General features: G+C 46.2%; 1 protein-coding gene and 1 long non-coding RNA gene across 9 annotated transcripts in view; one reads left to right on the forward strand and one right to left on the reverse strand.

Annotated features, from left to right (window-relative positions):
- Positions 1-6,902, reverse strand: part of sec31a (SEC31 homolog A, COPII coat complex component) — a 147,437-nt gene extending 140,535 nt beyond the window's left edge. For 4 of the 7 annotated variants that reach the window (XM_070871006.1, XM_070871007.1, XM_070871005.1 and 1 more), the window contains exon 1: positions 6,675-6,858. Coding sequence is in view for 2 of the 7 variants with exons in the window: in XM_070871009.1 (XP_070727110.1) it covers positions 6,675-6,891 (217 nt within the window). In the remaining 5 variants the exon portion in view is untranslated. Of the gene's footprint in view, positions 1-6,674 lie in introns of all 7 variants that reach the window. The other 3 variants (XM_070871009.1, XM_070871010.1, XM_070871008.1) reach the window with 3 other exon arrangements.
- LOC139244240 (uncharacterized) overlaps positions 6,808-23,881 on the forward strand; it is an 84,696-nt gene continuing 67,622 nt past the window's right edge. Inside the window, exons 1-3 of one of the 2 annotated variants that reach the window (XR_011589885.1) lie at positions 6,808-6,957; positions 7,116-7,187; positions 21,580-21,909. This is a non-coding gene — a long non-coding RNA (uncharacterized lncRNA). Of the gene's footprint in view, positions 6,958-7,115; positions 7,188-21,579; positions 21,910-23,881 lie in introns of those variants that run through there. The other variant, XR_011589886.1, reaches the window with a different exon arrangement.

A 23,881-nucleotide genomic window follows, 5' to 3' on the forward strand; every position in this document is an offset into this window, starting at 1 on the left:
CTGCACTTGCTTAAAAGCTGTTGTATCGCCACCTTTTTTCTAGGTCCTAACGAAAGATCATTGACCTGAAATGTTAACTCTGTTTCTCTCTCCACAGATGCTGCCCAACCTGCTGAGTATTTCCAACATTTTCTGTTTTTTAGCCAATATTCCCATGCTGCCATATTCCTTTTAATTTCAAGATGCTATCATTTAATTAAAAGCTTCCTTTTGAAAATGCATTCAGCCATCCACTACTCTGCCTGTACCAATACACAGCATTACTTCAAAGAACTCAATTAAATTTGTCTTTTGCAAATCCATGCTGACTGCCCCTAATTAACCAACATCTTTCGAAGTGAGTATTAATTTTACCCCACATTACAATCTCCACAATTTTACCCACTATCCATGTTGAGCTGACTGCTTATGATAATGATTACCAGATTCGACTATTTTAAATAGAAAGATTTTCCCCTCACCTCACCTGGTTATTTATTTATAAAACATAACAAAACAATTATCTTTCCAAGAAATCTGTAAAAAAAAATACAAGTACGGACTACCAAAATTGATGGTGAGGGGAAATGGGGAGGCTTGGGGCTCTGACTTAATTATGAATTCCCAGTTGGTGGAACTGATAGGAGAGAAAGATAGGATGTTCTCACAGATTGCAGTTGGAAAGACAATTAAATCTGAAAAATTAGATCAGATTATTTCCACGATTATGTACACCTGGTGACAGCCCTTAGTGACAGCGATTATTAACCTTCAACGAAAGCTACTTTTACCTAGATGGAATGCTGTTAACTGAATGATGGAATGATGTCTTCAGCATCATTGAACATAAACAAACTGACCTCTGGAGGGTCAATGGGCCCAAGTTTCCACAAGAAAAAAAACGGGCACCCCTCCGAGCTGGGCGCTCGTTTTCGCGCCTAAAACGGCGCCTAAAAAAATCCTCGGTATTCTCCACCTACTTACAGGTCCTCTGGCCCTCGGCGCAGCCAGCACGAGCTGTGGGGGGACGGAGCCAGGTCCCAGCGCTGAAAACAGTGCCGGGACCTCTGCACATGCGCGCGTACAGTCGGCACGCAAGTGCAGTAGCTCCAGGCGCCGAACTGTGTGGGAGGGGTCCGAAGCACGCAGCCCCTAGCCCTGGCTGAATGGCCTCACTGGGGCTGCGTGAATAAGGCTCCTCCCACGGCTAGCTCCTGCTCCCCCCCCGACCAGACCCGACCCTTGCCCCCCCCCCCCGCCGACCAGACCCGACACCCGCTCCCCCCCCGCCGACCAGACCCGACACCCGCTCCCCCCCCCCCCCGCCGACCAGACCCGACACCCGCGCGCACCCCCCCCCCCCGCCGACCAGACACCCGCCCCCCCCCTCCCCCGCCGAGCCAACCCCCGCTCCCCCACCCCCTCTCCCCCCCCCCCCCCCTCCCGACCCGAGACCTGATACCCCGCTCCCCCCCTCCCCCCGTCCCGACACCCGCTCTCCCCCCGACTGACCCGACCCGCGCTCCTGTTCCCCGACCCGACCCCCCCCCCCCCGCTCTCTCTCTCCCCCAAACCCCCACTCTCTCTCTCTCTCTCTCTCTCCCTCCCTCTCTCCCCTCTCTCCTCTCTCTCCTCTCTCTCCTCTCTCTCCCCTCTCTCCCCTCTCTCTCCCCTCTCCCCTCTCCCCTCTCCCCTCTCCCCTCTCCCCTCTCCCCTCTCCCTTCCTCTCCCCTCTCCCCTCTCCCCTCTCCCCCTCTCCCCTCTCCCCTCTCCTCTCTCCTCTCTCCTCTCCCTCTCAGCGGCACGAACGGCTGCAGAATTCTCCCTGGCTGAAGCACTTTTACACAGGTAGGAAGATGGTTTATTTAATCTTTTCTTGGCTTATAAATGTTTACTCAGGTTGGATTTATTTGTATAATATTTGTAGAAGTATAAATAAGGATTTATTGTCGAATTTAATGAGTTCCCTTCCCCCCCACCCCGTTCTGGACGCCTAATTTTTAACCTGCGCCTGATTTTTTAATGTGTAGAACAGGTTTTTTCAGTTCTACAAAAATCTTCACTGGCTCCATTCTACTTTAGTTTGGAGTACGTTTTCACTGTGGAAACTTTCAAATCAGGCCTCAGTGGCCTTTTGAAGAAAAAATTCTGTTCTAAACTAGAACTGTTCTACCTGACTAGAACTGCAGAAAAAAAAATGTAGAGAATTGCGATTTCTAAAATAGTCCGTTCTCCACCAGTTGGGCCCAATGAATGACAACACACACCCAAGATTTTCATGGATCTTGCAATCTGCCATCAGGTTTAGCCCCACTCTTGGTCTGCTGAATACATCAATGTGATTGCGTTGGGTTTCTGACACAAAGTAGCATAACATAGCATGTTGACACACCAGTTCAGCATCCATTCCTCTCTGGTCCTGCACAAGTCCACACCTGAAGTTCCAACAGGCTAGTCAATCACCATGGGAGGGAAGGGGTTCAATCACAGCCAAGCCTGATCCTATTCTCACCTAAAGTCTACACACATGCATTTTGAGCAGAAGTCACTGGTGAGCAATCTTGACTGAAGCAATGGCACATTATTCCCTCCTTGATTCTGGAGTGTTCAGGCCAACTGTAGTGTCCCTACTGCTGACTCAGCACAAACCAAGATCAAAGCTTGGATTAGGGATTGAATAATCTGCAGCCAATTCAGTTCGCTTCGTGATATCAAGAAAGGGCTGAGCGCACTGGACGCAGCAAAGGTTGGTAAGTAACATTTGCGCGACACGAGTGCCAGGCAATGACGATCTCCAACAAGCAAGATTCTAACCATCGTCCCTTGATATTCAACAGCATTACCATCACCGAATTCCGCCCAACATCCACATCCTGGGGGGTCATTATTAACCAGAAATTTAACTGGACCAGTCACGTAAATACTGTGACAACAAGAGTGGGTCAGAGGCTGGGTATTCTGCTGAGAGTGTCTCACCTCCTGACTCCCCAAAGTCTTTCCACCATCTACAAGGCACAAGTCTGGAGTGTGATGGAATACTCTCCACTTATCTGGATGAGTACAGTTCCAACAACACTCAAGAAGCTCCAGGACAAAGCAGCCCGCTTGATTGGCACCTCATCCATCACCACCAGCGTACCGTGGCTGCAGTGTGTACCATTGACAACATGCACAGCAACAAATCGCCAAAGATTCTTCAGCAGCACCTCCCAAACCCGCAACCTCTACCATCTAAAAGGATAAGAGCAGGTAATGGTATTCCTATCACCTGCATGTTCCTTTACAAGTTACACATCATCATGACTTGGAAATATATCGCCATTCCTTCATCATCACTGGATCAAAATCCTGGAACTCCCTCCCTAACAGCACTGGGGGAGTACCTTCACCATATGGACTGCAATGGATCAAAAAGGTGGCTCACCACCACTTTCTCAAGGGCAATTAGGGATGGGCAATAAATGCTGGCCTTGCTAGCAATGCTCACATCCTAGGAACGAATAAAATAAATCTATAAAATTTATAATAAAGGAAAGCCAATTTTTATAAGTTTTTGTAAATTCGCCTCTTTACGTCATTCCATTTTTAAAAATTCTATGTAAACTGATTAAACTTCCAAAAAGCGTTTCTGATTCTCTGAAATCTGGTAGCTGTAAGGCACATGTATTTTTGGTTAGACATAGGTCAGTTGTAGCCAATTCGTTGAGACAAACGGAGAAAATGACTGCACTTAGCTGCTACTGTGGTCATTGGAACAAACTCTAGCATGCTAACATTTCCAAACTAAGCAACTTGGAACGATTTAGACTTGATTCAGGAATTCTGCACAGCTGCAGAAATTGGGAGCAGTTTAGAGCATCAGAATTCTTGGTTTCTAGATGCTATATTTCTAATCCCCAGATACTTTTTTTCCAGAATGAATTGCAACTTGGTACCACAGCAATGACAGCAACTCTCCTCCCTCCCTCCCTCAAAACAGTGATCACACAATACTAGCAAGTTTCAAAAACGAAAGGTTGGAAGTGCCACAAGTTTCTTCTATTTCTCCCCAAAAATGAGTAGATATTCAGAATGCACTCATCAGTGCACCTTTAGCTGATAACTAAGAAAATTATTTGTTGCAGCTGACAATGCAATTCTGTCAAGAGTTAACAGTAGGTCAGCAAGTTGCAATAAAAATGCTACACGTCTAATCCATTTTCAAGGTGGAGGCGGTCGAAGAGAAAGAGGTAGAAATGATTTTGCATGTTTACTCATGTCTCCCCGAGTCATCGCCTGAAAGGGCCCCCTACGAGTGTGTCATTCTATAACTTGCTGCTCGCAGCAGCCCATGTGAACTCGGTCTCCGGTTCCAGCTCTCCCCATCATGAAGGGCTTAGTCACCCCAGCCCATTCTAGGAGCTCACCATGTAAGTAATTGCATAATCGACCCTGCCCACTGGCACTCTGTAGCGTGCTAGAACGGCTCACGCTATGCTTAAAAAAAATAGAACTGCAGCTTGATCAAAATCGCATGCCCTCCATCACAGAAGTACGGGTGCAAAGGAGCTGAATGTTTCAAAGCCTGTGCTCAAAACCTTTATTTTCCTAGTAGGTTTACAAATACGTCTTTGCCCAATCCCAGGAAAACCAAACTGGTTATTAGAGGGTATTCAATGGCAATTTTGCTTGTTGAAATTTTTAAAAAGTAATGTTCTCATTAGGTACTGAATGCAAGTAGAGTTTAAAATTGATTAATTATAGAAGGGCCCATTAACACTTAGGAACAGCACATCCATACCACTTTGAAAAACAGGTTCCTGTCCTCTCAAATATATTTTGACAAGTAAATGAACTGCAAAAAAATGGTAGGGCATGTGCATACTCAAAGGGCAAAAAATCTCTTGTTGGGGGCAGGGTGGAAGACTTCCGCCTATCTCTTTGTACTATGTGTTACCATGAATGCAGAAATCCCATTCTCAGGCCTTCGTAAATATTCTAAAATTTGGTGCTAGGAGGTGCAAGATGACAACCTCAAAATACTCCCCCTCCCATTTTTCTTACTTCCTGTGGCTAAGTACCTTCCAACTATAGCAAAGCAGAGATCAGTTATTAAATACATGGGAAACTGAAAGGATAAACAACTCCATAGTAACAGTATATTAGTAGTCCAACATAACACCACCCACAAACTGAGGGCAATGCACTCCACAGTACCAGTAGATCAGTATTCCAATGTAACTCCCTCACCACAAACTTACACATTATGAAATGACAAAGAAATAATTGGTCATGTCTCTCAAATGTCCCAACATGCTTCACACACACCATGCAATAACCCTTCAGCACAAAAAAGGCACCACAAACAAGATGAATGAGCAGTTAACTTATTTTTGTCGGTATTAGGAGAGACTGTTGACCAGGACAACAACTTGCATTTATGTAGCACCTTGAACATAGCCTTCTGTGAAGCGCCTTGGGCCTTTTACTATCAAACAAAATTTGAACCAAGGCATATAAGGAGATAAAAGGGCAGATGACCAAAAGCTTGGACAAAGAGGTAGGTTTTAAGGAGCATCTTAAAGAAGAGAGGCAAATAGGTTTAGGGAGGAAATTCCAGAGTTTAGGGCCGGCAGCTGCCAATGGTGTAGTGATTAAAATCGGGGATGCGCAAGAGATCTCTTATATCCACCTGAGAACTCCGTTTAACAGCTCATTGGAAAGATGGCATCTCCAACAGTGCAGCATTCCCTCAGTACTGCACTCGAGTGTCAGTAGTCAAGTCTCAAGCATGGGGCTTGAACCTACAACCTTCTAACTGAGGGGAGATTGCTACCACTGAGCCACAGATGACACCTAGAGAGTCAAAGCTACAGGCCTTGACGATTAATATACTGTATTGGGTTCAATGTATAAATACAGTTTCTCACCCATCTTTCTTGAAGTTTTTAAGCATTAATGGGTTCTTAAAAGTAGTTTTCATTGAATTATAGCATGCACTGTACCCTCAGCCTGAGAAATACAAGAGTTCTTCTGCTCATGCAGAAAATCATGACATTTTTATATGTCTGAGAGTATGGAAAAGAGAGAGATATATTAAAGCCCTACTCCAGGATTTCAGCACACAATCTAGACTAGCACTTCAGTGCATTGTCAGAGATGTTTTCTTTTGGATGAGGGATTAAAACCAAGACTCCAATTGCCTGTTCAGCTGGACATAAATAACATTATGTGGAAAACAGGGGGATCTGGCCAACATTCATCCCTGAACCAAGGGGAGGGAAATGATCCCGAACACTTACAAACCCCTGGATCATGCAAAGATAGAACAGATTGGAGACAGACAGGATAGACACAGACAGAGACACCCCACAGTATTGGTGACAGATTGTATACAGTGAGTAACCCGCTGATGATACAATATTTACAGAGTGCACGTCAACGCTAAACAAAATGAAACATTGAAACCAGGAGACAGACGGGGGGGGGGGGGGGGAGAGTCGAGGTGCAGAGATTACAGGTCACGGAAAGTTGGATCCGGTACAAAGAAGCGGAGAAATGAGCAAGTTTTAGGGCCGGACTCCAGAAAACACCCGAACCCAGCTGGAGCAAAAGCCAAACCAAACACATTGGGTGCAGCGGAGCCGCCGCAACACGCGGCCCGGCCGGCTCCTGCTTCCCTTCGGCCCCCCTCGCTCAGCTGGCAGCGAGCTCACCGGCTGCCGAGGCCCAGATCTGACGGCCCTCCCCCGAGCTCACCTCCGGCTCCAGTCCGCCTGTCTCGGTGCCACGGCTCAGCCTGTCGCTCCCGGGCCGGCCCCACCGCCGGTCGCACAAGTCCACGTCTCCACCAACGTGGCAGCCAAAGCAGATTGGACCGACACAGCAACACTTCCGCTTCCTCGGCTCGCAGAGTCCGCCCAGCCCCAGCATCACCCCGCCAGCAGGCAGAGGCAGGCTTCAGCACACTCAGCACTGCAGCCTCAAGCAATGCAATGGGTACAAATAACCGCAACACATTCATCCAGCAGTCACACCGCGCTAGCCTTTCCTGATCAAATGGTTACATTTCAACAAATACACACAAGCGATACAGCAACGTCCAGAAAAGATGTCCTTGGCCAGCATGAAATGATTTCTCCCATTTTCTCTTGCAGGTTCAACCTGGTATTTTGCACCTGCTTTCTGAAGTGATGAATATCTGTCGAAGCATAGTTCATGGATTCCTGGTATGAATATTGTGGCTTGACTTAAATTGTAGTAACTCTTGTCTTGCTGCTCAGTCACAATCTTGTAAAAGACCGAAGGCCCAGACCACATTCATTGTTGTTGCAGAGTGTTGGTGTTTTCAATGGAGCGAGTAATTCTCGGTCCAGCCAACTGGCCCCTAAAAATAAACTGGGAGTCTCACTTCCTGACAACATTTGGGTTTATCTACATTTAATAAACTAACGAACCCATTAGGTAGTTTATCAGTAAGGAAACAGTCTTATTACTGTTAGTTTGTGGGAGCTTATATTTGTGGACACTCAATCGTTGAGTATATTTAAGACAGATAGTGATGTGTCCTTACTATACAGTACACGAGGCCCATACTTGAGAAAAGGTCACTCTGTGACCAGTTACCTTTATTACCAAGACCTCAAGTCATGAAGGTGGGTGGAGCTTCCCCTTTTATACCGGAAAGTCCAGGTTAGGAGTGTCTCCCACAAGTTCATCCCCTTGTGGTCAATGTTCTCAAGATGTACAACTTAGGTCAGCTTATACATGGGTTACAATGATAGTTGAATACATGACAGATAGCGATAGATTTTTGGATATTAAGGGAATGAAGGAATGTGGGAACAATGATAGTTGAATACATGACATCACCTCCCCCCCCCAAAGTCTTATTGGGATCACAGGTTAAGTCTCTCTGGTGGTTTATGCTCCCTTGTAGAGCGCCTGAGTTGGGGCTCCAATTGTTGGGTGCTGGCCTGAGTGTATGCTCTTTACGGTGCCTCAGGCCTGTCCGGACTGCCCACAGTGAGGAGGTGGAGGAGGTGCTACGCAGACTGGACCGGGTAGGGCTGCGACTCAAAAAGGCAAAGTGCATCTTCTTAGCTCCAGAGGTAGAATTCCTGGGGAGGAGGGTAGCAACAGACGGGATCAGACCCACTGCGTCCAAAACAGAAGCGATCCAGAGAGCACCCAGACCCCGTAACATGATGGAGCTGCGTTCGTTCCTGGGGCTCCTGAACTATTTTGGTAACTTTCTTCCCAAATTGAGCACACTGTTAGAGCCGCTACACGTGCTCCTATGCAAAGGTCGTGATTGGGTCTGGGGGCACAGCCAGGAAAGGGCTTTTGATAGAGCACACAACTTGTTATGCTCCAACAAACTGTTAACATTATATGACCCGTGTAAGAAACTTGTTCTAACGTGCGATGCGTCGTCCTATGGGGTTGGGTGTGTATTGCAGCATGTGAATGCCAATGGTCAGTTACAGCCGGTAGCTTATGCCTCCAGAAGTCTGTCCCAGGCAGAAAGGGGCTACGGGATGGTAGAAAAGGAAGTGCTAACATGTGTATATGCAGTTAAAAAAAAAAATGCACCAGTACCTGTTTGGCAGGAAATTTGAGCTGGAGACAGATCACAAACCCCTAATGTCCCTTTTGGCTGACAACAAGGCCATAAATGCGAAAGCATCGGCCCGCATACAGAGGTGGGCACTTACGTTAGCCGCCTATGACTACACAATTCGGCACAGACCGGGCACTGAAAACTACGCCGATGCACTCAGCAGGCTCCCACTAGCCACCACTGAGGGGGCAACTGAGCATGATGCTGAGATGGTCATGGCCGTTGAAGCTTTCGAAAGTGAAGGCTCACCTGTGACAGCCCGTCAGATTAAAGTCTGGACAAATAAAGACCCGCTATTGTCTTTAGTTAAGAAATATGTCCTGAATGGGGACTGGGCAGCCACATACGGGGCATGCCCTGAGGAATTTAAACCGTTTCTTAGGCGCAAGGATGAACTCTCGATTCAGGCCAATTGCCTACTGTGGGGAAACCGAGTAGTCATGCCCCAGAGGGGCAGAGAGGTGTTTATCAGAGAACTTCACAAAGAGCACCCGGGCATTGCCATGATGAAGGCAATTGCCAGGTCACACGTTTGGTGGTCAGGGATAGATGCAGACCTGGAACTTTGTGTTCGCAGGTGCAACACGTGTGCTCAGCTGGGCAACGCACCCAGGGAAGCCCCCCTTAGCCTCTGGCCATGGCCCGCCAAGCTATGGTCACGCATCCATGTGGACTACGCAGGTCCTTTCATGGGAAAAATGTTTTTGGTTGTAGTAGACACCTACTCCAAATGGATTGAGTGTGCCATTTTAAATTCAAGCACATCCTCTGCCACGATAGAAAGTCTACAGGCAATGTTCGCCACCCATGGTCTACCGGACGTCTTGGTCAGCGACAATGGCCCATGCTTCACAAGCACTGAATTCCAGGACTTCATGGCAGGCAATGGAATCAACCATGTCAGAACAGCACCGTTCAAGCCGGCTTCAAACAGCCAGGTGGAACGAGCAGTGCAGATAATCAAACAGGGGATGCTCAGAATCCAAGGGGGTTCCCTACCAAGCCGCTTATCATGCCTCCTGTTGGCCAATAGATCCCGACCACACTCGCTCACAGGTGTTCCACCCACAGAGCTGCTAATGAAAAGGACGCTCAAAACCATGTTAGGAGTGTCTCTCACAAGTTCACCCCCTTGGAGTCAATGTTCTCAAGGTGTACAACTTAGGTCAGCTTATACATGGGTTACAATGATAGTTGAATACATGATAGATAGCGATAGATTTTTGGATATTAAGGGAATGAAGGAATGTGGGAACAGTGTGGGAAGGTGGAGTTAAGGTAGAAGATCCACCATAATCTTACTGAATGGAAGAGCAATCTCAAGGGGCCATGTGGCCTACTGCTCCTATTTCTTATGTTCTTATGATATTGCTGATGAATTCCAAGAGTGCACAGTGCAGTGGGAGAGTATTCCTGATTAATCACAAGACAAGAGGCCTCTCCTGGAGTAAAGCATTCGCAACAAGTACAACCTCTGGCCAGGACTGCCAGACATGCAACTTTGTTTTAGCAGCTACACATTGACCACAGTGCTAGTTAAGATGGAGACTAAGAGTATATTTTCATCTCCAGTGCCTGGCCATAAAGCATTACCCAGGTACAGCACAGAGAGGAAGATTAGGCTGGGAAGATTGCACAATGGTTAACAGAACCAGCCCAAATTTCTTTCCATTAATTTAATTGAAAGAAAAGTCATGTAGTTTCAGTTATGGGTGCACGATCCTTCCATCTAATCTTCCTTTCTTGTGCTGCACCCATATAATGCTTTACACCCGGACATTAAAGACGAAAATCTACTAACTAAGGGTTGTAAGGCCCAAAACCGAGAGAAAAAGGATAATTGAATATATACAGCACAGAAGGAGGCCATTCGGCCCATCATGCCTCTGTCAGCTCTTTGGAAGAGCTATCCAATTATAAGAACATAAGAAATAGGAGCAGGAGTAGGCCATTTGGCCCCTCGAGCCTGCTCCGCCATTTAATAAAATCATGGTTGATCTATCTGATCTTAGGCTCAGCTCCACTTCCCTGCCAGCTCACCATAACCCTTCACTTCCTTATTGCTCAAAAATCTGTTTATTTCCACCTTAAATATATTCAATGACCCAGCCTCCACAGCTCTCTGGTGCAGAGAATTCCACAGATTTATGACCCTCTGAGAGAAGAAATTCCTCCTCATTTCTGTTCTAAATGGGCGACCCTTTATTCTGAAACTATGCCCCCTAGTTCTAGAGTCCCTCACGAGATGAAGCACCCTCTCTGCATCTACCTTGTTGAGCCCCCTCAGTATCTTATATGTTTCAATAAGATCACCTCTCATTCTTCTAAACTCCAATGAGTATAGGCCCAACCTGCTCAACCTTTCTTCATAAGTCAACCCCTTCATCTCAGGAATCAACCTAGTGAACCTTCTCTGAAGTGCCTCCAATGCACGTATATCACTCCTTAAATAAGGAGACCAAAACTGTATGCACTACTCCAGGTGTAGCCTCACCAATACCCTATTCAATCCCCTGGGAGGACCGACACACGAACGTTAGCGTCCTCGATCAGGCCAACATCCCCAGCATCGAAGCCCTAACCACATTCGACCAGCTCTGTTGGGCGGACCTGACACAAGGCTCCCAAACCAAGCGCTCTACTCGGATCTCCTACATGGCAAGCGAGCCCAAGGTGGGCAGAGGAAACATTTCAAGGACACCCTCAAAGCTTGCTTGATAAAATGTAACATCCCCACGACGCCTGGGAGTCCCTGGCCAAAGACTGCCCTAAGTGGAGGAAGTGCATCCAGGAGGGTGCTGAGCACCTTGAGTCTTGTCATGGAGAGCATGCAGAAAACAAGTGCAGGCAGCGGAAGGAGCGTGCGGCAAACCAATCTTACCCACCCTTTCCTTCAATGACTGTCTGTCCCACCTGTGACAGAGACTGTAATTGCCGTATTGAACTGTTCAGTCACCTAAGAACTCACTTTTAGAATAGAAGCAAGTCTTCCTCAATTTTGAGGGACTGGCTATGATGATGATGAAGTACAGTTGTAGTAGAACTTCTCTGCTTTTATACTCCATCCTCCTTGCAATTAAGGCCAACATTCCATTTGCCTTCCTGATTACTTGCTGTACCTGCATACTAACTTTTTGTGTTTCATGCATAAGGGCCCCCAGGTCCCTTTGTACTGCAACATTTTGTAATTTCTCTCCATTTAAATAATAATTTGATTTTTTAATTTTCCTGCCAAAGTGGATAGCCTCACACTTTCCCACATTATACTCCATGTGCCAAATGTTTGGCCATTCACTTAGCCTGTCTGTATCTCTTTTCAGATTTTTTGTGTCCTCCTCACAATTAGCTTTCCCATCCATCTTTGTATCATCAGCAAATTTGGCTACATGACATTCGGTCCCTTCAGCCAAGTCATTAATATAGATTGTAAATAGATGAGGCCGCAGCACCAATCCCTGTGGCAACCTACTAGTTACCATTTGCCAACTGGAAAATTACCCATTTATCCCGACTCTGTTTTCTGTTAGTTAGCCAATCCGCTATCCATGCTAATATATTGCCCCTAACCCCATGAGCTCTTATCTTGTGCAGTAACCTTTTATGTGGCACCTTATCTGTTTAGAATAACTCCACAAGACTGAGTACAGTCAGCTTAAACTGATGTGACCTTAGTCTCTTTAATAAAACTCCAGAGTGCCAAAGCAGCATGACAGACAACCTTTTATACTAGCTCGTATGAGGTGTGCAGGTGACCCTTGGGTCTCCAACAGGTGTGCTCTCTGGTGGCAAGTCTTACACAGTTATAATGTTTACATACATAACATCACTCCCCCCAAGGTCTTTGATACAAGTTATTTACAAGTTGAGGCGGTCTGGGGCCCTTCACTCCCTGGTTGAACACCTGAGTTCGAACCCTGGCATGGGTGAGTTGGTCGGGCCATTGCTGCACTGCAGCACAGCTGGTCTGACCGGACTGTTGGGCATGGTGGGTTCATCCTCTTGATTGATGGCGAGGTCGATTGCTGGTTGGGTGTGTGTTGGTGCATCGATGATGGTGATGTCCTCTTCAAGTTTTTCCTGGTTGTCAGTGAATCGCAGTTTGGTCTGATCCAAATGCTTTCTGCATGTTTGTCCATTACATAGTTTGACAATAAACACTCTATTCCCCTCCTTGACCAAGACAATGCCAGCAGCCCATTTGGGACCATGATTGTAATTAAGGACAAACACAGGGTCGTTTACATCAATGTCACGCGATACAGCCGAGCGATCGTGGTCATGTTGAACGGCGGTTTTCCACATGATCATTAAGATCCGGGTGGACTAAGGAGAGCCTGGTTTTGAGTGCTCTCTTCATTAACAATTCCGCAGGGGGAACCCCGGTAAGCGAGTGGGGTCGCGTCAGGTAGCTGAACAGAACCCAAGATAAACAGGTCCGCAGGGGAATGTCCATCAGGCATTTCAAGCTCTGCTTGATAAGTTTGGACTGCCCGTTCCGCTTGACCATTAAATGCGGGCTTAAACGGGGCAGACCTGACATGCTTAATGCCATTGCGGGTCATAAACTCGTTGAATTCCGAACTGGTGAAACACGGTCCATTGTCCCTGACAAGGACGTCGAGCAAGCCATGGGTGGCGAATATGGCCCGGAGGCTTTCAATGGTGGCAGTGGATGTGCAGGATGACATGATTACACATTCAATCCATTTAGAGTAAGCGTCCACTACTACTAGGAACATCTTTCCTAGAAAGAGGCCAGCAAAATCTACATGGATCCTGGACCACGATTTGGAGGGCCATGACCACAGACTCAGTGGAGCCTCTCTTGGTGCATTGCTCAACTGTGAGCAAGTGTTACATTGATGTACGCATGACTCCAAATCCGAGTCAATGCCGGGCCACCAAACGTACGACCTGGCGATAGCCTTCATCATGACTATGCCTGGGTGGGTACTGTGTAGGTCGCGTATAAACATTTCCCTGCCTTTTTTTGGCAAAACCACACAATTACCCCATAAGAGATAATTCGTCTGGATGGACATTTCATTTTTACATCAGTGAAACGGCTTGATTTCTTCTTGCATTTCCCGGGAACAGCCGACCAGCTCCCATTGAGGATGCAACTTTTTACTAGCACAGAGTCCTGGCTAGTCCAAGTCCTGATCTGGAGAGCCGTGACGGGTGACCCCTCGCTCTCAAAAACATCCATGATCAGAAGCAAATCTGCGGACTGCGCCATTTCCACCCCGGTAGTGGGCAATGGTAGTCGACTGAGGGCATCAGCACAGTTCTCTGTGCCTGGTCTGTGGCGGATAACATAGTCATAAGCAGAAAATGTTAGTGCCCATCTTTGGATGCGGGACGAAGCATTGGTGTTTATACCTTTGCTCTCTGAAAACAGCGAAATGAGCGGTTTATGGTCGGTTTCAAGCTCGAACCGGAGTCCAAATAGTTATTGGTGCATTTTCTTAACCCCATATACGCATGCTAATGCCTCTTTCTCCACCATACTGTAGGCTCTTTCAGCCTTAGATAGACTTCTAGATGCATATGCAACCAGTTGCAGTTTGCCCGATATATTGATTTGCTGTAACACACACCCGACCCCGTACGAAGATGCATCACAAGCTAGCACTAATTGTTTACACGGGTCATACAATACAAGTAACAACCTGTTAGAACATAACAGGTTTCTGGCCATCTGAAAGGCTGTCTCTTGAGATTTACCCCAAACTCAGGTGTCACCCTTACGAAGCAACATGTGCAATGGTTCCAGCAAAATGCTCAACCCGGGTAGAAAGTTACCAAAATAGTTGAGAAGTCCCAGGAACGAACACAGCTCCGTCACATTCTGTGGTCTGGGTGCGTTCTTGATGGCCTCCGTCTTGATGGAGTCCGTGGGTCTGATGCCGTCTGCCGAAATCTTTCTCCCCAAAAATTCGACCTCTGGTGCCAGGAAAACACATTTGGAGAGTTTCAGTCTAAGTCCCACTCTGTCTAGTCGACTTAGAACCTCTTCCAGGTTGTGCAGGTGTTCGATGGTGTCACGACCGGTGATCAGGATGTCGTCTTGAAACACAACGGTGCACGGAACCGATTTCAGCAGACTCTCCATATTCCTCTGGAAGACGGCAGCAGCCGAGCGAATCCCAAAAGGACACCTGTGGTATATAAACAGTCCTTTGTGCGTGTTGATGCACGTCAATCTTTTCGAAGATTCAGCCAGCTCCTATGTCATGTAAGCGGAGGTTAGATCCAATTTGGTGAACGACTTCTCCCCCCCCTGCCAACGTTGCGAACAGGTCATCCGTCTTGGGTAGTGGATACTGGTCTTGTAACGAGACTTGGTTGATCGTTACCTTGTAGTCTCCGCAGATTCTGACCGTGCCATCGCTTTTCAACACCCGAACAATTGGGCTGGCCCACTCGTTGAACTCAACTGGTGATATGATTCCCTCTCGTTGAAATCTGTCCAGTTCGATCTCAACTTTCTCCCTCATCATATATGGATCCACTCGAGCCTTGTGATGAACAGGCCGTGCATCAGGGACTAGATGGATCTGCACTTTGGCACCTGTGAAGTTGCCGATGCCTGATTCAAATAGCAACGGAAATTTGCTCAGCAATTGAGCGCACGAGGCGTCATCCACCGAAGATAGTGCTTTGATGTCATCCCAGTTCCATCGAATCTTTCCTAGCCAGCTTCTGCCGAACAGCGTTGGGCCATCGCCTGGTACAATCCACAGTGATAAGTCATGCATAGCTCCATCGTACGATATCTTCACTGCCACACTGCCAATGACTAGTATGAGCTCTTTGGTGTAAGTGCGCAGCTTTGTATAAATCGGGCTCGGTTTGGGCCTTTGTGCCTTGTTGCCCCACAGTTTTTCAAAAGCCTTCTGGCTCATAATTAACTGACTCGCCTCTGTGTCCAACTCCATGGAAACTGGAATGCCATTTAATTTGACTTTCAGCATTATAGGAGGGCTCTTGGTGGTGAAGGTGTGTACCCCATACACTTTTTCCTCGGAGTCAGGCTGAGTTGCCTCTCCTACTCATTCACTTCGGATTGATCATCTTCTGCCGACTCTGCACCGTGGTGAGTCGCAGCACGTTTGAACATTCGCTGGAGGTGCCCCATTGTTTTGCAGCCTTTGCACATGTAGTGCTTGAATCGACATTGATGGGCTTGAATCGACATGATTACCCCCGCAGCGTCAACATGGTGTTAATGGATTCGCATTCATGTCGCACAGCGGACTCTGAGTCATCCTAGGTCTTGCAGCTGCAGACGTGTAGGCCCTGCCATGTACAGTTCTGCCTGCTAATGGCGTTATTTTATGCACAGTACTTGCCGGTGAGCTTCGATGCTGAGAAGATATCAGTTTAGTATTATCGTTCGTGGACATGAAAGCCTGGGCTAGCGTGATGGCCTTGTTGAGGTCTGGGGAGTCAGCAGACAGCAGCTTGCAAAGAATGACCTCGTGGCCGATTCCAAGTACGAAAAAGTCTCGCAGCATTTCCCCCAAATATCCAGCAAAATCGCATGGTCCTACAATGCGTCTTAGGTTGGCGACATAACTCGCCACGTCCTGGTCCTCAGAGCGATGGTGTGTATAGAAGCGATACCTGGCCATTAAGATGCTCTCCTTCGGTTTGAGGTCTTTTCTGCTGGTTTCGTCGGTGCTAGCAGATGCTTGATGAGACCGTATGTTGTAGACCCACAAACGGTGAGGAGAATCGCCCTGCGCTTGATAGCTTTATGATCCGCATCCAGCTCGTTGGCCATGAAGTACTGGTCGAGACATTCAATGAAGGCTTCCCAATTATCACCCTCTACAAATCGCTCAAGAATACCAACGGCAGCCATAACCACGTGAAAGTTTGTGATCTGTTACTCGTCGCCAATTGTTATGTTTAGAATAACTCCACAAGACTGAGTACTGTGAGCTTAAACTGATGTGACCTTAGTCTCTTTAATAAAACTCCAGAATGCCAAAGCAGCATGGCAGATAACCTTTTATACTTGCTTGCATGAGGTGTGCAGGTGACCCTTGGGTCTCCAACAGGTGCGCCCTCTGGTGGCAAGTCTTACACAGTTATAATGTTTACATACATAACATCATCGAATGCCTTCTGGAAATCCAAATACACCATATCCACTGGTTCCCCCTTATCCACGCCGCTCGTTACATCCTCAAAGAACTCCAGCAAATTTGTCAAACATGATTTCCCTTTCATAAAACCATGCTGACTCTGCTTGACTGTATTATGCTTTTCCAAATGTCCTGCTACTGCTTCCTTGTAAATGGACTCCAGCATTTCCCCAATTAGTTCCACTCCCCTGCTCTTTCCCCATAGCCCTGCATTTTTTTTCTTTTGTATATCCAATTCTCTTTTAAAAGTTAATACTGAATCTGCTTCCACCACCTGTTCAGGAAGTGCATTTCAGATCATAACAGCTCGCTACGTAAAAAAAATTCTCATCATCTCCAAATCAGTGTATTCTGGTTACCAACTCGCCTGTAGTGGAAACAGTTTCTCCTTATTTATTCTATCAAAGCCCCTAATAACCTCTATTAAATCTCCCCTTAACCTTTTCTGCTCTAAGGAGAACAATCCCAGTTTCTCCAATCATGTTGAATGATTGAAAATCCAACACCAGATTATACCAAAGACTGCCATCCTCAAAATAATTTTGCAAAGGATTATGAGTTAAGTCTGTAGTTCTAACATAGACTCCTACATTCAGTTTAAAAAATCTGTCCTGGGTCCTCCAATGGGTAAAGGCACTGCTTGGTGTTCCGCCAGAAGATTACATTTTCAATTCTCAACCAGGGTACTATAATTGTCCTTGGTGCCCCAAGGCCAGAGAGAGAGAAATGAGGGTAAAAATCAGCCAGGATGCTATCCAGTAACTCCTGCTGGTAAAGTATTTGAGCATACTGTGGAGGGAAGCCAGAATTGGACTCAATTATTATAGTCTCAATAGTCAAAAAGCCTGCTGACAATGAAGGAAATCCTTATTAGTCAGAAAATTGTGTTCGGGAAATTGATGGGATTGAAGGCCGATAAATCCCTTGGACCTGATAGTCTGCATCCCAGAGTACTTAAGGAAGTGGCCCTAGAAATAGTGGATGCATTGGTGGTCATTTTCCAACATTCTATACACTCTGGATCAGTTCCTATAAATTGGAGGGTAGCTAATGTAACCCCACTGTTTAAAAAAGGAGGGAGAGAGAAAACAGGGAATTATAGACCGGTTAGCCTGACATCGGTAATGGAGAAAATGTTGGAATCAATTATTAAAGATGTAATAGCAGCGCATTTGGAAAGCAGTGACAGGATTGGTCCAAGTCAGCATGGATTTATGAAAGGGAAATCATGCTTGACAAATCTTCTCGAATTTTTTGAGGATGTAACTAGTAGAGTGTTCAGGGGAGAACCAGTGAATGTGGTGTATTTGGACTTTCAAAATGCTTTTGACAAGGTCCCACACAAGACATTAGTGTGCAAAATTAAAGCACATGATTTTGGGGGTAATATATTGACATGGATAGAAAACTGGTTAGCAGACAGGAAGCAAAGAGTAGGAATAAACGGGTCCTTTTCAGGATAGCAGGCAGTGACTAGTGCGGTACCGCAAGGTTCAATGCTGGGACCCCAGCTATTTACAATATACTTTAATAATTTGGACAAAGGAATTGAATGTAATATCTCCAAGTTTGCAGATGACACTAAGCTGGGTGGCAGTGTGAGTTTTGAGGAGGATGCTAAGAGGCTGCAGGGTGACTTGGACAGGTTAGGTGAGTGGGCAAATGCATGGAAGATGCAGTATAATGTACATAAATGTGAGGTTATCCTCTTTGGTGGCAAAAACAGGAAAGCAGAATATTATCTGAATGGTGACAGATTAGGAAAAGGGGAGGTGCAACGAGACCTGGGTGCCATGGTACATCAGTCATTGAAAGTTGGCATGCAGGTACAGAAGGCAAATGGCATGTTGGCCTTCATAGCGAGAGGATTTGAGTATAGGAGCAGAGAGATCTTACTGCAGTTGTACAGGGCCTTGGTGAGGCCACACCTTGAATATTGTGTACAGTTTTGGTCTCCTAATCTGAGGAAGGACATTCTTGCTATTGAGGGAGTGCAGTGAAGGTTCACCAGACTGATTCCCGGGATGGCAGGACTGACCTATGAAGAAAGATTGGATTGACTCGGCTTATTTTCACTGGAATTTAAAAGAATGAGAGGGGATCTCGTAGAAACATATAAAATTCTGATGGGATTGGACAGGTTAGATGCAGGAAGAATGTTCCCGATGTTGGAGAAGTCCAGAACCAAGGGTCACAGTCTAAGGATAAGGGGTAAGCCATTTAGGACCGAGATGAGGAGAAACTTCTTCACTCAGAGAATTGTGAACCTGTGGAATTCTCTACCACAGAAAGTTGTTGAGGCCAATTCACTAAATATATTCAAAAGGGAGTTAGATGTGGCCCTTACGGCTAAAGCGATCAAGGGGTATGGAGAGAAAGCAGGAATGGGGTACTGAAGTTGCATGATCAGCCATGATCGTATTGAATGGTGGTGCAGGCTCGAAGGGCCGAACGGCCTACTCCTGCACCTATATTCTATGTTTCTATATTTCTATGTTTCTAAGGGTTGCTTTTCCACGGCAGTTCTGCCGATGATCCATGGAAACCTCAGAGAAATGACATAAGCGCAATTTACCTTGGCTCCTCTGCCGAAGTTAATGGGAGGATGGGAAGAAACCCTATGGAAATTCAACCCCACACAGTCTCGGCCACTTGTATGAGGAACTGAATGCATGCAGATGCTCATAGTATCAATCATCAGGAAGCCATGCACCTTCAGGGGAGAAAATAGTCTAACTAAAAATTTCCTGGTCTTATTCATTATATTACCATCAAGCACCATCTCTGTGCTCATCTGAGACCAGCCCATGGTAGTGCACATTAGTCTTTGTCATCAGTGGGCATGGTTCCTCGACGCGAATCTTGACCATCCAGTCTTGATGACGTAACCATTCCTGGTGACTCACTTTTTGTGTAGTTACAAGGTTGGGGCCTTCAAAGGACCATACCACTTCAAGGTACAGCGTGTGCTGGGGAGCGACGGCTGTGATGAGGGCGACTGGGTTGGATGTCACCAAGGTCCAGGTCGCTGATTGGAGCATAGGCAGATACAGCAGGAGCGGCGAGTAACGTGATCAGGGCCCAGGAGAGGCGAGGGCCCAGGGGCAGCACGGGCCAGCCCACACTGCGATATGTGTGCGCACTAGCTCCATGCAGCAGAGCTAGTCTCCAGTCGTCTTGGTTAATCCTTGCCACTGGACCAAGGCCTAGCTCTGTCAAGCCCGTGTGGACCACCCCATGTTAAAAAAATCCCGCACATGCATCTTCCACCCTTCAACATGTAGTTCAGGACCTGGAATATTAGGACCTTCATTGAAACATCTGTGAACTCATTGAACTCATCCCTTTTTGGCGTGGAAGCAAGTCATCCTCGTTTCGAAGGACCGCCTAAGAAGAAGACATTAGCCTTGCCCTAATTTTCAGCTTAGCACTCCGACAATAGGTTTAACCACAATAGTCGTACAACTGTCCAATATGGCATGCCAAAGACCTATTAAAGTTTCTAGGATGAGGCACCCCTGATGGCTTAACAATTAAATACATCATGCAGAGCAGAACTCCACACTTTAGGAAGGCATCTAGTTCAATGTCATATGTATATTGAAAAAAATAATCTCAGCCAGGTTTCCAGTAGCTTCCGTATCCTTACAACAGGAAAGAGAAACAAAAATCCAGTTAATGCCTTCCTTATGTGACTGATTTTCCAATCAATGCAGTTATATATTTCTTGTTAGATTCAGTCTGTATTTGCGTTCATATATATTTTGAGAAAAAATTAAATAACAAGTTTTAATTAAAAACATTATCTATAAGGTTTATTGCCAAGGATTGGGATCAAGGGTTGGTTTTAAGGTTATAACTGGAATCATGGTTTCAAAAAGAAGAAATGATACAGGGGATTATTCAGTTTCATAAACTGCTAGTTGGTGATAACTGTACAGTGGCAAATTAACTTTACAAAAATTAAGATACTGAATCCATAAAAGCTGAAATAAAATGATTGGACTCCTCATGTGAATGTAGACCAGTTCCACATATCTTCTACAATATATAAAGTTCCGACAAAGGGTCACCAACCTGAAACGATAACTCTGTTTCTCTCCACAGATGCTGCTGAGCCGCTGACATTTCCAGCTATTTCTGTTTTTATTTTAGATTCCAGCATCTGCAGTATTTTGCTTTTGTGTTCCACATACCTTATGATCTTCATGTCAAAAGGACTATGAGCCAAGCTCCTCAGATGAATCAGTTGGTAAATTTAAGGCCTAGTGTAGGATTATATAGGATATACAGCACAGAAACAGTCATTATGCCCAACCAGTGCCGGTGTTTATGCTCCACTGGAGCCTCCTTTCTTTCCTCATCTAACTTTATCGATATAACCCTCTATTCCCTTCCCACTCAAATGCTTATTTGGCCTCCCCTTAAATGCATCTATACTATTCACTTCAACCATTCCCTGTGGTAGCGAGCTCCACATTCTAACCACTTTCTGGGTACAGAAGTTTCTTCTGAATTCCCCATTTGATTTCTTGGTGACTATCTTATATTGATGGCCTCTACTTTTGTTCATCCTCACAAGTGGAAACATTCTCTCTGTATCCACTCTGTCAAAACCTTTCATAATTTTAAAGACCTCTATCAGGTCACCCCCTCAGCCTTCTCTTTTCAAGAGAAAAGAGACCCACCTGTTCATCCTTTCCTGATTGGTGTAATCGCACATTTCTGGTATCATCCTTGTAAATCTTTTTTGTTTGCTCTCCAGTACCTCTATATCCTTTTTAGGGCTAGGGGAAGTTTAGGCAGTGGGAGCCTGTTCAACTTTCGCTGTCTCCACTCTAGGTCCAAGACCACCCCAACCTCTGTCGTCGAGCTACAGTACGCGAACAACGCCGGCGTCTGCGCACACACAGAGGCTGAACTCCAGGACATAGTCGACGTATTTACTGAGATGTACGAAAGCATGGGCCTTATGCTAAACATACGTAAGACAAAGGTCCTCCACCAGCCTGTCCTCACAGCACAGCACTGCCCCCCAGTCATCAAGATCCATGGCGCGGCCCTGGACAACGTGGACCATTTGCCATACCTCACGAGCCTCTGATCAACAAGAGCAGACATTGACGACGAGATTCAACACTGCCTCCAGTGCACCAGTGCAGCCTTCGGCCGTCTGAGGAAAAGAGTGTTTGAAGACCAGGCCCTCAAAACTGCCACCAAGCTCATAGTCTACAGGGTTGTAGTAATTCCCGCCCTCCTGTATGGCTCAGAGTCATGGGACCATGTACAGTAGACACCTCCAGTCACTGGAGAAATACCACTAACGATGTCTCTGCAAGATTCTCCAAATCCCCTGGGAGGACAGACGCACCAACATTAGCATCCTCAACCAGGCCAACATCCCCAGTATTGAAGCACTGACAACACTTGGTCAGCTCCGCAGGGCAGGCCACATCGTTCGCATGCCAGACAGATACACCGTTTTGAGTACTGTTGAGGGGGATGACTTATCAGGGGATGGCAGCAGCAGCCAAGTTCATGGCACCGTGGCTGGCTCTGCTGCACAGGAGGGCAGAAAAAAGAGTTGGAGAGTGATAGTGATAGGGGATTCGATTGTAAGGGGAATAGATAGGCGTTTCTGCGGCCGCAACCGAGACTCCAGGATGGTATGTTGCCTCCCTGGTGCAAGGGTCAAGGATGTCTTGGAGCGGGTGCAGGACATTCTGAAAAGGGAGGGTGAACAGCCAGTTGTCATGGTGCACATTGGTACCAACGATATAGGTAAAAAAAAAAAGGGATGAGGTCCTACGAGGCGAATTTAAGGAGCTTGGAGCTAAATTAAAATGTAGGACCTCAAAAATAGTAATCTCAGGATTGCTACCAGTGCCACGTGCTAGTCAGAGTAGGAATCGCAGGATAGCTCAGATGAATATGTGGCTTGAGCAGTGGTGCAGCAGGGAGGGATTCAAATTCCTGGGGCATTGGAACCGGTTCTGGGGGAGGTGGGACCAGTACAAACCGGACGGTTTGCACCTAGGCAGGACCGGAACCAATGTCCTAGTGGGAGTGTTTGCTAGTGTTGTTGGGGAGGAGTTAAACTAATATGGCAGGGGGATGGGAACCAATGTAGGGAGACAGAGGGAAACAAAAAGGAGACAAAAGCAAAAGACAGAAAGGAGATGAGTAATAGTGGAGGGCAGAGAAACCCAAGGCAAAAAACAAAAAGGGCCACTGAATATAAAGGGGCTGCAGGAGGGGTCAAAACAAAAAATCATGGTTTAAAAACTAGTATTAAAACACTCTACCTAAACGCACGCAGCATTCGAAATAAGGTAAATGAGTTGACAACACAAATCATTACAAATGGGTATGATTTGGTGGCCATAACAGAAACGTGGTTGCAGGGTGGCCAAGACTGGGAATTAAACATACAGGGATATCTGACGATTCGGAAAGATAGACAAGAAGGGAAAGGAGGTGGGGTAGCTCTGTTAATAAAGGATGATATCAGGGCAGTTGTGAGAGACGATATTGGTTCTAATGAACAAAATGTTGAATCATTGTGGGTGGAGATTAGAGATAGTAAGGGGAAAAAGTCACTGGTGGGCGTAGTTTATAGGCCCCCAAATAATAACTTCATGGTGGGGTGGGCAATAATCAAGGGAATAATAGAGGCATGTAAAAAAGGAACGGCAGTAATCATGGGGGATTTTAACCTACATATCGATTGGGCAAATCAAATCGCACAAGGTAGCCTGGAGGAGGAATTCATAGAATGCATACGGGATTGTTTCTTAGAACAGTATATTACAGAACCTACAAGGGAGCAAGCTATCTTAGATCTGGTCCTGTGTAATGAGACAGGAATAATAAACGATCTCCTAGTAAAAGATCCTCTCGGAATGAGTGATCAAAGTATGGTTGAAATTGTAATACAGATTGAGGGTGAGGAAGTAGTGTCTCAAACGAGCGTACTATGCTTAAACAAAGGGGACTACAGTGGGATGAGGGCAGAGTTGGCTAAAGTAGACAGGAAACACAGACTAAACGGTGGCACAATTGAGGAACAGTGGAGGACTTTTAAGGAGCTCTTTCATAGTGCTCAACAAAATATATTCCAGTGAAAAAGGGCGGTAAGAGAAGG

Source organism: Pristiophorus japonicus, chromosome 2, assembly GCF_044704955.1.
Source record: "Pristiophorus japonicus isolate sPriJap1 chromosome 2, sPriJap1.hap1, whole genome shotgun sequence".
Classification (NCBI taxonomy): Eukaryota; Metazoa; Chordata; class Chondrichthyes; family Pristiophoridae; genus Pristiophorus; species Pristiophorus japonicus.